Genomic DNA, 13,688 nt, shown 5'->3' with positions numbered 1-13,688 from the left:
TTTAATGGCGAATACTCTAACCATGAAGGAAATAAGCTAAACCAAGTGTACTGAAATCTTTTTGGATGATCATCTTTACCAGACAATGGATCATTTTCTAGACGCAATTGATATGGACCCCATTTTAGATAAGCTCTTTCGTACTTCATCAATTTGATTTGGTGGGTATTGCCAAATTTGAAGACGCTTTCCCGGATCACGTTCTAAAGTATTTTCAAATTCATTATATGTAACTTTAGGAACCTAAGAGAGTTGTTTTTCATTTTCTTTAATATTTGGATTCTCATGAAGTTTCTCAATTTTAGATGACGTAAATGCATTTTTTTCATCTTCATCACAAACCTTCCTCTGGAAAAAATAATCAATTCTTTTACTCTTTATCATAATTTTTCTAATATAAATTTTTCACCTCTCACCTATTTACACAAAGATAAAATTATGAATACCCCAAATTAAATCTTAAAAGCAAGACTCAATATTTTAAGAAAACTAATAACTTCTAAATGATTAGTTTCCCCTATTGTAACATCCCGATAGGATATTACTTAAAATAAATAATAAACAACAATTTATATAACTAAAACCTCATTTATTAATGAAACTATTTCCCAAAAACCACGGGAAATTTCAAAACTTTAAAACATTAATAATCCCAAATATTCTAAAACCATAAAAACTGTAATCAAATTACATATAAATTAAACCAAAAACAGTTATAAAATCCCCTCGTGCACTGAGCCCACTCTCTACCACTAAGCGTCTCCTGACTCACCTGTAACATCATTTGCTCCCAGATAATAAATTACCTAATCATCGCCACACACAAACAGATAGGGTGAGCTATGCACATAAACATAAATAAATATGAAATTAAATTCCCAGCCCAAACATAAGTATCCATTTGTTTATTTTTAAAATACCCTTTTTCCCACACTCATAACCAATGTGAGTTCATGTATGTATTCTAACTCTGAGATTTCATGTGCTTCTACGACCCTCCTTGCTCGTGGTCTAACCTACAAGTCTATCCCGCTTGTAGTCCTGCTTCACGGACTCTCACGCCCATTCATTCGAACTCCTCGCTTAGACTTGGACACGCATACCCGCCTTTCCTATTATAAACTCCCTCATTCATAGCATTCCCAAGTTGAGCATGAAATGAACTCCCTCGCTCATTCATCCCAACAAGAGTACCTCCGGTGAACTAACTGTTCACGTTTCGCATGCGATCCACCCATCACAAACTCCTCGTTCGCGACTCATTCCAAGCACATTCCAGAATCCTATGTACTTAATCCTTCAAGCCCAACCCTCACTAACACAAGCATAAATCCCTAGAATTTAGAAGCCACAAACAAACCAACTCAATCATCTCACACAACCATAGATCATGCATCATTCTCGCTTAAGCCAAGGGTCTTCGCCTAGGCTAAACCATCAGCCTCACTTAAGCCAACCCACCTCGCCTGAGCGAGTGTGCAATAGTGGTTGTACCACTTCATCTCGCTTAGGCAAGCTCTTCTCGCCTGAGCGAGACCTTAGGTTGCTCAACACACAAAGCTCCTCGCCTGGACGAGGATTCAACAAAAAAAACACCAAGTCTCATCGCGACCTCGCTTAGGCGACCTATTCTCGCCTGAGCGAGTGTATATGCCGCTCAACACTCCAAAACTTCTCGCCTGGGCGTGTAGTTGCGCTCAAAAGTCCAGGTTTCCTTGCGACCTCGCTTAGGCAAGCCACTCTCGCCTGAGCGATGTAAGACCCGAAAAAAAAAATTAAAATAAAGAAATGAATATTTAATTTATATCTGGGAAGAAAGCAATAGCGTTAATTGGACTAACATGATGTAGCAAAGTACTAGCTTAAGTGGTGAGAGTACTTTGGGGTTGTGTGTGAGGACTTGGGTTCAAGTCCTATGTATGTAAATTGTGTGAGTTTTAATGTTTTCTTTTAAGTAAGAGAAAACGGAACTATAATTTATATTTTATTGTATACGTATATTTAGCAATAAAAGTGGAATGGTTAAGTGGTTGGAGCGTGATAGGGGAAACCCATGGTCCTTGCTTCGAACCTTGGTCAAAGAAATTTAATTTCCACATTTTTTTATTATTTTATTATATTCAGAACCTAGGCATAGATGGGGGTGGCATTGATGAGCCTCCATTGCAGTTGGACGAGAATTTACATAAAATGGGAGGGGAAGTCTGAAAAATGCAGTGCAGAAAAAGTGTGGAAGAGAGTGAGATTTGAAAATTTTGGAGGAAAGGTGTGGAGAAGAAGAAGAAAGGAGACCACCAATGAATTGTATGATTAAATTGATGCATGTACAATGCCCTACTGTGTGTAATTCGTGTTTCTGGAATTTTCCAGAAACCGCCTGGCGGACGATGAACTGCCGCCAGGCGACTCATCCAATTTTTATCCCTGATTTTCGTTTTTAACTTGCCAATAGCCTAGACCTCGAAAAATAGTGGTTTAGTAGTCAAATTAAAGCTACGGAAGTCTAGTTTCCAACCCAACAAGAATCAACTCATTTGGATGTCTATGGAAAACGTAAGGATCGAAACAGTGAGTAGACGTTGGGACAGGAAAGCTGGAAAAACGCTGGAGGATCCCTGATTTTCGTTTTTAAATTGCCAATGGCCTAGACCACTAAAAATAGTGGTTTAGTAGTCAAATTAAAGCTACGGAAGTCTAGTTTCCAACCCAACAAGAATCAACTCATTTGGATGTCTATGGAAAATGTAAAGACCGAAACAGTGAGCAGACGTCGGGACAGGAAAGCTGGAAAAATGCTGGAGGATCCCTGATTTTCGTTTTTAAATTGCCAATAGCTTAAACCTCCAAAAATAGTGGTTTGGTAGTCAAATTAAAGATATGGAAGTCTAGTTTCTAACCAAAAAGGAATCACCTCAATTAGACATCTGTAGAGAAAATTATTGATAAAACTGTAATAGGTGTCGGTTAGTGACGTTGACATTGTTTTGTAAATGAGTATTCTAAATTCTGAACTTCCTTAGGCCAGTGCCTGGCCTTAGTGGTTGGTCTCGCCAGACGAGATTCGATGCTTGTATTGTTGTGTGGATGTGTGGCGTCTGACGGGTTGTTTGTTACCGCCAGGCGAAGTGAGGTTGTTTCTGATTTGGTACCTGTAACCTGGTGCCTGGCAGCGCTGAGTGTGGCGTCAGGCGGTCAGTGATGTTGTTCCACTTGACAATTGCCTAGGCAGTGTCGGTGTTTTATTTTCTGTTGCGGCAGGTTGTTGTGCTAACCTTTGAGCTTTAAGGACTAAGTTCTTAGTGGGTCCGGGATGTGTTCGGATGAGGTCACGAGCGGGGAGGTTCGTGATGAGTTGGGACCGCATGATGGGATATTGGACAAGTTAGTCCTGGTGCTGCTATGGGCGGGGAGGTCCATAGTATGGTGATTGCATGCGTGTCATGGTCCGAGCGGGTGAGGTTCGGATGGTTTGACTACGGACGGGGAGGTCCGTAGGGTAGGACTACGAACGAGTTAGGTTCGTAGGTTTGACCACGAGCGGGAAGGTTCGTGGGAGCACAAGAAATCCCGAGACCAAGAGCATGTGCATGTCACTCATAATGGATCTTGAGTGAGAGGGAATTGAAAGGTTTAAATATAAATGATTATGAAATTTTTTTGGGTATGGGTTTCTCATATTTATTCATTTTATATGCATAGCTCACCCTATCTGTTTGTGTGTGTGGCGATGATCGGATAAATTTTTATCCGGGAGCAGATACTGATGCAGGTGAGCCAGGAGCTACATAGGCACGGAGAGGGGTCTATGGGATGTTTCAAGAAGATTTATGTTAAATGTTTTTATTATGTTTTAAAACTATGAGTGGTCTGTGATAAATTTTAAATCATGTGTGATGTAAGATATAACTGAAGTTTTAAATTTCCTACCTTTTTGGGAAATTATGTTTAATGAATATGAGTATGTTTTCCTTTTATTATTATTTTTCCAAGTAATATTCCTGGAGGTATGTTACAAGCGAGACTACGTTTCGCTCAACCCCAACCTTGGTTGCCTGAGCGAATTGCTTGAGCCTAAACCCTGAATGAACTCCTGCAACTCTCACCTAGGCGAGAAGGAGTCGCTTGGGCGAAACTTGCAGAGTTTCACCACCATTCAATCACGAAAACAACCAAAACCAAAACCAAAACGCAATAGATACAATACCAAGCACTCCATATCAACAATCAACCTATCAGTATATGTTTACATCCAATGGAACTACCAAAACCCAACATTTAATCAATTATAACCATTCAATACCCAAAACCCTCACTCTAATCATAAAAATGTATAGCATGGCTTTGCACACAATCTCAACCAACCAGATTCTGAATCACAACACATACCACATAAAATTCGTATCTCACAGAATGCAATTTATAAAAGTAGAGACCCGATATAGTCCCAAAAATCCGATTTAGAATCGTGAACCACGTAAACAGTGCATGAGTCCCTCATACACCTAAACTCACTATTCACAAACATATTATCAAAATAATAACAAATGAAATAACACACAACAGGCATACAAAGGACTCGAACCCAAGTCTTCTCAACACAATCAAATACTCTCAACCACTTGAATTAGTACTTTTCCACATCACATCAAACAATATTTAATGCCATAAAGGCTTTTCATACCCGCATTAATTAATTAATTAATTTTCATGGGTCTTACACTTATCTTAGAGTAGATTCCTAATCTTGTTCTTCCCTTACACAACTTCAAAGCCTAAAATAGCTTTATATACACAAAGAAGTGTTTGATCAACAATTAAAGCATATTTTTATGATCTTTAACAGATAGAGATATGCCTAGAACGTAAAAAAGCCACATATAAGAGGAAAACATATTGCTTAAAAAAAAAAAGGAAAAGATTAACTTACTAAAAAAAAGAAATTGTTCGGTCCAAAATATTCCTGAACTCTTCAATTTTGCTGTAGTGCAATTTGATTTTGAAAATAATAAGGAATTGATGGTGAAAATTGAGATGGAAATAAAACGAGAGCAAGAGATGGAGGCACGAAAGAGAGAAACCAAATAAATAAGTATAAGAAATTATAATAGAGAAAAAAACGTGATTTTTAAATTTTAAAAAAGATTTTTCAAACTAAATTAATATAAATAAGATAATGATATATAAATAAAGTAATAATATATAAATAAAGTAGTAATATATAAATATATATTTTTTTAATATATAGAAAATAAAATAAAATAAAAATTAATATAAATAAAGTAATAATTTATAAATATTATTTTTTAAATATATAGAAAATAAAGTAAAAAAAATGGTTGATTGGAAATTTCTACGGGCATTTCAATATTTTTTTTAGGAATCTAAAAAAATGCATTTCATTTCTATCATTATTATGATATTACATATTCAAATTCAATTGGATACAAAAAAAAATCCATTCGAAATTGTCAATAAAAGATATATTTTGAAGTGAAGTATTTTGGAGAGAATTGGGGAGAATATGATTAGAGTATGTTATGTGTAATGTAATAAGGCTTGTATTTTTGAAACATGCATATATTTAACTGCAACTATAGATCTGTCTCTAACTTTATTGCAGTCATATTTGTTCGTGGCTCCCCTTGTCCCTTCATTCTTCTGTCTTTGCTTGACACATGGATCATTTTTTAGAAATTAAAAAAAAATTAAAAAAATAAAATAAAAATTAATGTTTAAAAAAAATATCAAAAAACCAGAAGCTGACACATGACATGTACTGTTCAAAAACATTAACTATTTAAACAATGTTAGTCAAAAGGACAAAATTGACCAAAATTTGATGAAAATGAGACCTAATTAAACACCAAACGAAAATGTGAACCAAACTGAATAAAAACAAAAAGAAAAATAGGCACCAAATGTATATTTAAGCCTTTTTTTATTATAATTATGGTTCCCAATATGTGACATAAAATAGAGGTTTGTTTTTTCTTTTTCTTTTAATTTTGTATGTGTAAAATAAAGAAATATTTATTATATTTGTAGTAAGTGATTATTTTATATATGACATTATACAATATTGTTGTCTATACGAATAATAATAAATATTAGAGTTATATATTATTATAAATATGATGGATTACTGGTTTTTTTAACGTGTGTCGTTATTTAGACATAATTAATTATTGTTTAGTGAAAAATTTAATAGATATTTAAGTTGGTAGGGTAATATATCTTTTCACTATATCAAGTTAGATTTTCTTCAAGTTGTAGAACGTTTTTAATTCTTTTTTATACTTGTAATTGCAATAGACCTTTTGTTTTCACTTTGGGGTTCAGTGTCAGTGTTTTAGTTCATTGGTTTACGCTGGTGAGGTTGTGGACGAAAATGCATTTTTCTGCAGATACAACTTCAAGAACTTGTTCCAAAACTCTATTTGTTTGCTATATCCGAGTGATGTAAGTAATATTTAAGTTTTCCATTTGATTTGCGCTATTAAACATTTTTAGGTTTTTAGTTAGCTGGGATTTGTATCATCAATACTTGGGTTGTCATTGCATTGGTTGTTATAATGCTTTGATGCATCGTTTGGGAAAATTTTTTGACATGTATAACTTATATTTGTGTCTTTTTGCATATATGTGTAATGTAGGGGTTTGTGGATTTTGAAGATGGTTTTACGGTGAATGGGGAAACAAACTGGCTATGGGGACAAACTATTTCACATACCCAATGGGAAATGTTTTGAATTTAGAGTTTGAGGATGACTTGATTAAAAAAGGAATTTTCCGCATACCATCTCATTTTGAAGAATTTTATGAACAAGATGATTTGCACTATATTTGTACTTTGTTTCCGACTAAGAAACAATAATTTAGAAAGAGTAATATCTATTATTTTATGTTATTTTAATCTATAACACGATATTTAATATATATATATATATATATATATATATATATATATATATATATATATTACATAAATATTAAGGTAAATATCATTACATTTAAAACTATAAAATATTATTAAAGACAATATATATAATATATATGTTTTTACTACAATTTTTTTATTATAATAAGTATGGTTCCCCATTATTATGACATAAAATCGATGTTTAGAACAAATTGACCCATAAAAAAAATTAATAAATCACAACTATAGTTTTTTAAAGAAAATTAAAATATTAATCATTTTATTTCTTGTTTTATGTATAAACTATTAATAATAAATATTAATTTTTGTTAATGAAAATTCAATTTAAATATGATACACATATTTGAAATTTTAATCTATTAGTTTTATTTTTGTTTTATTTTAGCTTTTACATTAGGGAATGCAAACTTTTCAAACCATGAAAGTTCTTAATTTCTTCTACACTTCTTTCTTGAATGGTCTTTATTTTCTAAGGGTCCACATGAACCCTATTCTTATTGACCACAAAACCTGGAAAGACAACATTATCGACACAAAAAGTACACTTGTCTATATTACCAAACAAATTATTAACTTTAAGAAAGGAGAGGACTGATATAAGCTGACCTACATGATCATGTGACTCTTATTATACACTAAAATGTCATCAAAATAAACTACAACAATATTTCCTATATAATCCTTTAAGACATGATTCACGAGTCACATGAAAGTACTTGGTGCATTAGTAAGGCCAAAACGCATCACTCACCATTCATATAGTTCAAATGTAGTCTAAAAGCAGTTTTCCACTCATCACCTTTTTTAATTTGAATTTAGTGATAACCACTCTTAAGATCAATTTTGGGAAATATAATGAAACCATGCAATTCATCCAACATATCACGTAGCCTAAGGATTGGATGTCTATAATTTATTGTAATATTATTGATGGCTTTAGAGTCACAACATGTGTAAAAAATTACAAAGGTTAAAAATGTAAAAATAAAATAAAATAAATTTGAGTATTTAGGTGGAGTGATCTGATGTATACATTTTAAAAAATTATTTTAACATGTATAGATAAGTTGTAGTTAAGCATAATTACTAATTTGTTCTCAAGTTGAAGAGGACCAAATTGGATCGTTTTAAAAACAAAGGGACTAAATTAAAAACAACCAATACCACTGTAATGTGGCACAATTGTAACTTGATGATGGTAATTTGTATATTCAAAAGAAAAATAAAAAATTTTAAAAATTTTTAAAAAATTAAAATTCCACGACTTGACACATGACATGTACAGAAATGACCATATTTAACCTTTTCAAATAATTAGAAGACTAAATTCAACAAAAATTAATAAGGGTGTTGTAATTAAGCAGCATAATCATTTGTTAATGGACAATAACCAATAGGGGGTGAATTGGTTTATTGATAAAATTAATACTTTAAAAAATTTCCCAAAATTTACCATTTAAATTAAACCCTCAACTCCTTTAAATGCAAGAGCAGATAAATTAAAGAGATAGAAAAGAAGATTCAACATAGATATTTATATTGGTTCGGATCAAAAGACTCCACGTCTAATTTTTATTCTCTTAAATAGAGAGATTAACTTAATCACTATAATATACAATCAGATTAAGATAATAAAGGATTAGAAAACACCTCTCTTAAAGACACAAGAGATGAAGAGATACTTCCTTTGAATTACACAGAAAACCGACCATCTTTCATAGCAACAATAGCACCCAATCTCCCAAGAACCCTCTTAGGAAAATGTATCGCTCTACCCACACTAAACTTTTTAAAGCTATTTTTAAGAACACTCGGAGTAATATTTTGCAGTCACAACATTAGAACTCTAGTTCTCAAAAAGGTAAGTTTACAAATGAAAAGGAGTTTTATTTAAAGCCATTCGAAACTTGGGTTAAGAAGCTGAAAAGACAAATTCAAAAATGGTAGATAATCGATTATTCTAATGCGTTTTCTAAAAACAAAAGTTTGAGCAGATAATCGATTATTCAATGAGATAACCAGTTATTCTAGTGAGTTTTCAAAAAATTGAATACAGCTTAAGATAATCGATTATTCTAAAAGTGATAATCGATTATCACAACTAATTTTACAAAAATAAAAGGATCCAAAAAGATTAAGAGTATGTTGCTGATTCTAAGCTATTATAAGTTACTTTAATACATTATTAACTTATTTACAAGAGGACATTAAACATAAAAAACTTGTCTCCAAATTATCTTTCAATTTGCTTGAGATTCCTTGTCATCATCAAAATCTTTAAGTCTTCCTCTTTTTGCCAATAAAAGGGACCAAAATGAACCAAACAAAAAGGTTAGAGGACTAAATCAATAATTATACCTAAAAATTATGTTTCACAGTTATTCCACTTAGTGCACCCAATTACACCAACACTATGGATTGCTCAAGTAAAATTGATTAAATAATTAAGGGTTAACTATGTTTTTGGTTCTTAAACTATTAAGCGATTTTGGTTTTAGTCTCTCTTTCAAACTTTAATTTCGTTATTAGGTCTCTCTCCTTTCAAAACTTGTGAAATTAGTCCTCATTAGCTAATAATGTTAGTTCTTTTTTGACGTGGTAAACAAAATACCACATCATGATCCTGTAAAGGGACTTAGTCCCAAAATCCAACTTATTCTTCTCTTTCTCTTTTCACATTAGGGCAATGAAGCAAAGGGGTTCCTTTCTCCCCCATTTTAACCAATCTCACCAACCAAGAGTCTGTTGTTTCATGTTCATCTATGTTCACCCAGAACCATCGTTGGTAACGTCTCATCGTGGTTGGGCATCACCAACCCACTGCAACAATAGTCATCAATGTCAACCACTAGTCTGTCTTTTGACAAAGCATATTACAAAGAAATAAACCCAAACTTCAATGAGAAAAAAAAAACACAACATTGTTCTTTGATTATCGAATTGTATACTGTGAAAATTTGAGGATTAAAAAAATGGATTACGACAGAGAATAAACCTTCTCTATGAGCCTTATAAGTGATTTACGATTTATACTCCATGACGTAGGAGAGCGTAAAAACGAAAAGAAAAAAAAAACACAAGTGAAAAATAGGTCACAATTTTAAACACGGACAAGTAAATATGGATAGTAACATAAAATAGACACTCTAAAATGACCAAAATCCTAACATTTGTGATACCTATAAACAAGATAAATATAATTAATAAGATAAATTTTCTTGTACTTGTTTTCTTATATTTAAAATATATAACAAGGTAAAATAGGTATTTTACAAGTTATGGTGGTATAGATAGCAATTGTAGGGGTGCAGGAAACAGCCCATGTGAGATTAAAAATGCGCTGACACTCCAAACGACACCGTTCAACTTCTAAACCCTAGCAGACACTCTATATTAAAGTCTCTGCCACCAAAAAATTTAGGGTTTCTTCCTTGGGGCAAATTCAGACCATTATCACGCTCTTCAGAGAGTTCCAACGCCACCATGGTTGCTGCCAAGAAGACTGTAATATCTCACCCCATGTCTTTCTCTTCTCACATCCATTATAATAACTATTTTTATTGTGTTATTGGTTTCTGATTTCTTTTTGTTGTTTTTTCTGCAGAAGAAGACCCATGAGAGTATCAACAACAGGCTCGCTCTTGTGATGAAGAGTGGGAAATATACATTGGGTTATAAAACGGTTCTCAAATCCCTCAGGAGCTCCAAAGGTGTTATTCTAGCTTTTCTTTTGAATTTTGATTTGATCTATATGATCTGATATGGATTTTTTTTTTTTGAATATTTATCAGTTGGATTGATTTAATGGTTCTGCTGAAAGTTTGATTTTTTTTTTAATTTTTCAATATTAAAGAAAATCTGGATTATCTTTTGTCATGCATTGTGGGTTTTAGGGGGATTGAATTGTTTTTTAGGGTTTAGGAAATCTGGCCTTATGCACGTTCGAATTTCAAATATTGGGTGTTGGAGTTAGGCACTTATGTTGAAATTCTAGTTCTGTATGCTGGAGATCCATGATGTTTATAACTTATTTTGTTATCTGTTCCGGATTTCTGTAGCGCATTGGATAATTAGCTAACTGTACAAAAAGTTATGTTTTAACATTTCGTATGCTTTTATTTCCAGGAAAATTGATTATCGTTGCCAACAATTGCCCACCATTGAGGAAGTCTGAAATTGAGTACTATGCTATGTTGGCGAAGGTTGGAGTTCACCATTACAACGGCAGTAAGTTCTAATCTAAACAATGTGTGCCATCTCATGATAATGTACAAGCACTTAGACAAGAAAATTTTTGTATGTTGATGGACACTGAATGGAACGTGAGAAACACTATACTAGTACTCTTGTAAGCATTTTCCACATTTGGTTTGGCACAATTATGCCTACATTTGATGCTCTCCTTTCCTCTAGTACTCAAGGGTATGCTTGATTATGAGGATTCCTGATTCATTGTAGTTTACCACACACATGTTCTCTCACTCTCTCTCTCTCTCTCTGTACACTTACACACTTATGAACCCCCAATTTGTATGCAAGTTTTGGTAACTTGAACTTGACAATGTTATTCTTAATCTTAAATCTGTTTGCTAGGTTCAAAGCAAAGATAGTATTACTTTCATATGGTGAAATGGGCCCATCTGTATCCATGGATTATACTGCAATTGGGCACTAGATAATGTTTAAATTATGCTTGCTTTGTGGATGAATTGTTATGGTTTTTGCCATTCAATAGTTCCAAACTCCGTCATGGAATGTGTATTATTATTGCTTCTCAGTTGTCGCCATAATGTCAATGGACATGCAGAAGCTAATCAATCATATATCCGTGTATTAACCGCTCATAGCAAATTGTCTTGTTTCTGCAGACAATGTGGATTTGGGCACCGCATGTGGCAAATATTACAGAGTTTGCTGCCTTAGCATTATTGATCCTGGTACTGTCTAGTTACTTCTTAATTTTTTCATATTTGGAACTCATTGCATGCACCATGTTTTCTAACTTAGTTATTATTTTCAGGTGATTCGGATATCATCAAGACAATGAACACCGAGCAGTAGAGTTGTATTAACTCCTTTTTTTTGTCCTTGAAAACTTTTGATTGTTTGATATTTGTTCCTGTTTTTTCGGACTTGTCTTTAAGAAATTTTAATATAGGCTGAACTTTTGAGTATTTAAGCTTTTAAGAAATTATCTACGTAATTTATTTTTTTCGTGATGGTTAACAAGCGATACTTTTAACTTGCCTTCGCATCAAATTTTGGTTCAATATTTTCCTACCTAAACTATTCCCTGACCAGATTAACATATAATGTATTTATAATTTGGTTTCTTTGCATACAATTTACTAAATTGGTATGTACATTTTTGTAATGAATTCTTAATTTGATATGTATGGTGTGTGATACATAATAATGTAGCACGGTTATGAAAACATACTAAATTTGTGCAAAAAGTATTTAATGATTAGAGCAGATTTGTGTGGTAATGTGAATTGTATATTTGATTAAAATTTAGAGATTTATTTCATTGTGTTTGTAGGATGCGTGGATACGTGGCAAATTAACTTTTTCGAGTTGAACAGAAGATTTAATTATATAAAAGATGTAATGTAATTATTGTTAAATAAATTTATTGTGGTAACGAATTATTATAAATTAGTTAAGATTTTATTTTTATTATTTAGAAGTCGTAAATTGTTTACTAGAAAATCATAGTTTTTGTATGAAATTATATTTCTTTTATACAATTTATTCAATGTTTCGAGGAAACAAAATTTACATCTTAATACAAAAGCTGTCGTTAAATTACTGATGCAAGGATGTTGGCACAAAGTTCGTGATCTGAAGAATTTTTCTGAACTCAACGTGCTTATATTTTGATTTACTTGTTTGTGTAATTTGATATTTAGTGCTTGGTTATCTTCTCAATTTTTAAAATATAACTCCTAATGTGATTTAAACCAATCAATAAACATTTTATTTAAACCAATAAACTTCATATTCTATATACCGAGTTTGTTTTTTATAGTTAGATTTTAACATTTCCAAGAAATAGTGATAATAGTTAAAAAAATTGGCAACTACGATGCGAATTATAATTGTAAAATATAATTCATGTTAAAACATTCAATAAACTTTAGTTACATTAAAATAACACTTCTCTTTACAAATGTGCACTAAGATGAAAAATATCACTACTTTTGTTCTTGACCAATTACAGACTTTCTTCCCCTAAAAATAATTCAACTTTAACTATATTTTTCTTTTGTTAATTTTTTTTTTCATGAAACATCTAACTTGAATTAATATTTTTACTTTTCTATTGTACCATTATTATTTTGTATTTGTTTTAATGATAAATGTCTTTTTAGGAAGAATTAAGTATTAAATAATTCAAATTTATATTACTCTAATTTTATTTAAATGGATTTTTCTTAAATTCAAATCTATATTTTATCTATTTATTTTAAGTATAATTTACTTAATAAGATTTAGATTGAATCATTTTTTTAAGAAAATTCAAAATCAATGTGCGTCTAAATTGAGTTAAAACAATGAGGACTAGGTCAAGCTATGTTGGAACGATTCTAAGGTTGAGTAGAGTCATTTCGAGGCAGATGGCTAAGTTAGTCGATATTAGACGAAGGCGGAGCCAAACTGGTCTAGGTCAAGCCAAATTATTGGTGCATCCCGGTTACCACTTGTTAGAGGTTTTCCTCATTTTAATTATTTTTATCGTTTATTG

The 13,688-nt window shown here is 32.1% G+C and overlaps 1 protein-coding gene across 1 annotated transcript; it reads left to right on the top strand.

Annotated features, from left to right (window-relative positions):
- The first annotated feature begins 10,293 nt into the window (after window positions 1–10,293).
- Window positions 10,294–12,114, top strand: LOC114181349 (large ribosomal subunit protein eL30-like). Its single transcript, XM_028067775.2, has 5 exons — window positions 10,294–10,444; window positions 10,545–10,650; window positions 11,066–11,167; window positions 11,809–11,877; window positions 11,961–12,114. Exons 1-5 carry the CDS (start codon window positions 10,424–10,426, stop codon window positions 11,999–12,001), a joined length of 339 nt encoding a protein of 112 aa, XP_027923576.1. The 5' UTR covers window positions 10,294–10,423; the 3' UTR covers window positions 12,002–12,114.
- Window positions 12,115–13,688: the final 1,574 nt, after the last annotated feature.

This window comes from Vigna unguiculata, chromosome 4 (genome assembly GCF_037176805.1).
Source record: "Vigna unguiculata cultivar grain cowpea cultivar isolate G323 ecotype 2 chromosome 4, ASM3717680v1, whole genome shotgun sequence".
Taxonomy (NCBI): domain Eukaryota; kingdom Viridiplantae; phylum Streptophyta; class Magnoliopsida; order Fabales; family Fabaceae; genus Vigna; species Vigna unguiculata.
Note: the sequence above shows the minus strand (reverse complement) of the source record. Positions and strands in the feature narration are given on the sequence as shown.